General features: G+C 44.2%; 1 protein-coding gene across 1 annotated transcript; it reads left to right on the forward strand.

Annotated features, from left to right (window-relative positions):
- Nucleotides 1-255: 255 nt before the first annotated feature.
- Nucleotides 256-1,644, forward strand: LOC308256345 (cytochrome b-c1 complex subunit 2, mitochondrial-like; the record flags this gene model as incomplete). Its single annotated transcript, XM_080684593.1, is given in 3 exon segments — nt 256-513; nt 517-894; nt 898-1,644. Coding segments are annotated over 3 exon segments (1,356 nt in total). The 5' UTR covers nt 256-282.
- Nucleotides 1,645-2,348: the final 704 nt, after the last annotated feature.

Raw genomic sequence — 2,348 nt, forward strand, 5'->3', positions numbered from 1 at the left:
TTATAGCCTAGGCCAGTTTGCAGCTCTGTTGACTAATGAGTTTGCCGACCACTGTCATATACTACCCTTTACCTCTTTGCACACAATATGCCACAATTGCCTAATCCTCACAGCTTTCAACTACACAGTAACATTTAGTCTAGTCCAGTGGTCGGCAAACTCATTAGTCAACAGAGCGGCAAACTGTGGCTATTGAGCCGCATGTGGCTCGCGAGCCGCAGTTTGCCGACCACTGGCCTAGGCCTTTCAGCCGGTGACCATGGGTCAGAGGAATTTGGGGCCATGAAGCTGCTAAGCAGAGCCGGATCCTTCTCGAGATTTTATTCCCTCAAAGTTGCTCCCAAAGTGAAAGCCACAACTGCCCCTGCAGGAGTGCCTGTACATCCTCAGGACCTTGAGTTTACCAAATTACCAAATGGTTTAGTGATTGAGTCTCTGGAAAACTATGCTCCTGCATCAAGAATTGGTTTGTTCATTAAAGCTGGCAGTAGGTACAAGGATTTTAACAACTTATGAACCTCTCATTTCCTTCGTCTTGCATCTAGTCTGACTACAAAAGGAGCGTCATCTTTTAAGATAACCCGAGGAATTGAAGCAGTTGGTGGTAAATTAAGTGTGACTTCAACAAGAGAAAACATGGCCTACACTGTGGAATGCCTGCAGGATGACATCGAAATTCTAATGGAGTTCCTGCTCAATATCACCACAGCACCTGAATTTCATCGTTGGGAGGTGGCTGCCCTTCAGTCTCAGATGAGGATTAACAAAGCTGTGGCTCTTCAGAATCCACAGGCTCATATCATTGAAAATCTGCATGCTGCAGCTTACCAAAATGCCTTGGCTAATTCCTTGTATTGTCCTGATTATAGGATTGGAAAAGTGACACCAGATGAGTAACATCACTATGTTCAGAACCATTTTACAAGTGCAAGAATGGCTTTGGTTGGACTTGGTGTGAGTCATCCTGTTCTGAAGCAAGTTGCTGAACGGTTTCTGAACATGTGGGGTGGGCTTGGTTTATCAGGTGCAAAGGCCAGATACCATGGAGGTGAAATTCGGAAGCAGAATGGAGACAGTCTTGTTCATGCAGCCTATGTAGCAGAGAGTGCTGCCACAGGAAGTGCAGAAGCAAATGCATTTAGTGTTTTCCAGCATGTCCTTGGCACCGGACCACATGTCAAGTGGGGCAGCAACACCACCAGCTCTCTGTACCAAGCTGTTGCCAAGGGGATGAACCAGCCATTTGACGTTTCTGCTTTTAATGCCAGTTACTCAGATTCTGGGCTCTTTGGGATTTATACTATCTCGCAGGCTGCAGCTGCTGGAGATGTTATCAAAGCTGCCTACAACCAAGTCAAAGCAATTGTTCAAGGGAACCTTTCCAGCACAGATGTCCAGGCTGCCAAGAACAAGCTGAAAGCTGGGTACCTAATGTCAGTGGAGTCTTCTGAAGGTTTCCTGGATGAAGTCGGGTCTCAGGTTCTCGTTGCTGGCTCCTACGTGCCACCATCCACAGCCCTTCAGCAGATTAACTCAGTAGCAGATGCTAATGTCATAAATGCTGCAAAGAAGTTTGTTTCTGGCCGGAAGTCAATGGCAGCAAGTGGAAATTTGGGGCATACACCTTTTGTTGATGAGCTGTAAACCTGAAACACATTGTAGGAAAGAGCTGGACATTTTCTCAACCGAGAGCAGCAAACACATGAAAGTTCCACGTCCGTAATGTAACATTTGTCTTGGTTTTCAATGAGGTGAAATATCTTAAAAAGTATAAATGCAAGAAATTGTTCCCTGCTTACCTAAAGTCAATAAAATATTCTAAGTGTAAAAAAAATTATAGCCTAAAATATTAATAGTTTCATATGTAAGCATGTTACAAGCAACAGGAGTTCCAGGAGTCCCCTTTTCATTGGCCTCAAACACAGGAGTATAGCAAATGCTGATGGCTGGCCAGGCCTGCAACATCCTATCCCGAGAAATAAAAACTGAGAGAAAAACAAAACAAAACACCAGACACTGACACACATGAAAGAGAGTATCAAAAGCACCCAAGAGCTGGAATGTGAAATTGCACATCACCAAAATTCCTTAATTCCCTCTATCCATGATCCCTCTATACAAGCCCTTTGCCTACCCTGAGATGTTAAGATAGTTGTTAAGGCCTGAGTCTGCAATATACTCAGGAAGTCAGTACCTGAATAAATCACTTTCCTTCTAGGAGTACCTGTGTCTTGTGTTTGGCTTCATGCGGCAGGCAAAAGAACCTGAGGATCATTTGGGCCAATTTCAGTAGATGTTAAAAAATTTTAGTTAGCATGTCAAAAGGTTACCCTTGGAATTATAAAGGC

The sequence above is a fragment of the Plecotus auritus genome (genome assembly GCF_963455305.1).
Source record: "Plecotus auritus genome assembly, chromosome: 8".
In the NCBI taxonomy this organism is placed as follows: Eukaryota; Metazoa; Chordata; class Mammalia; order Chiroptera; family Vespertilionidae; genus Plecotus; species Plecotus auritus.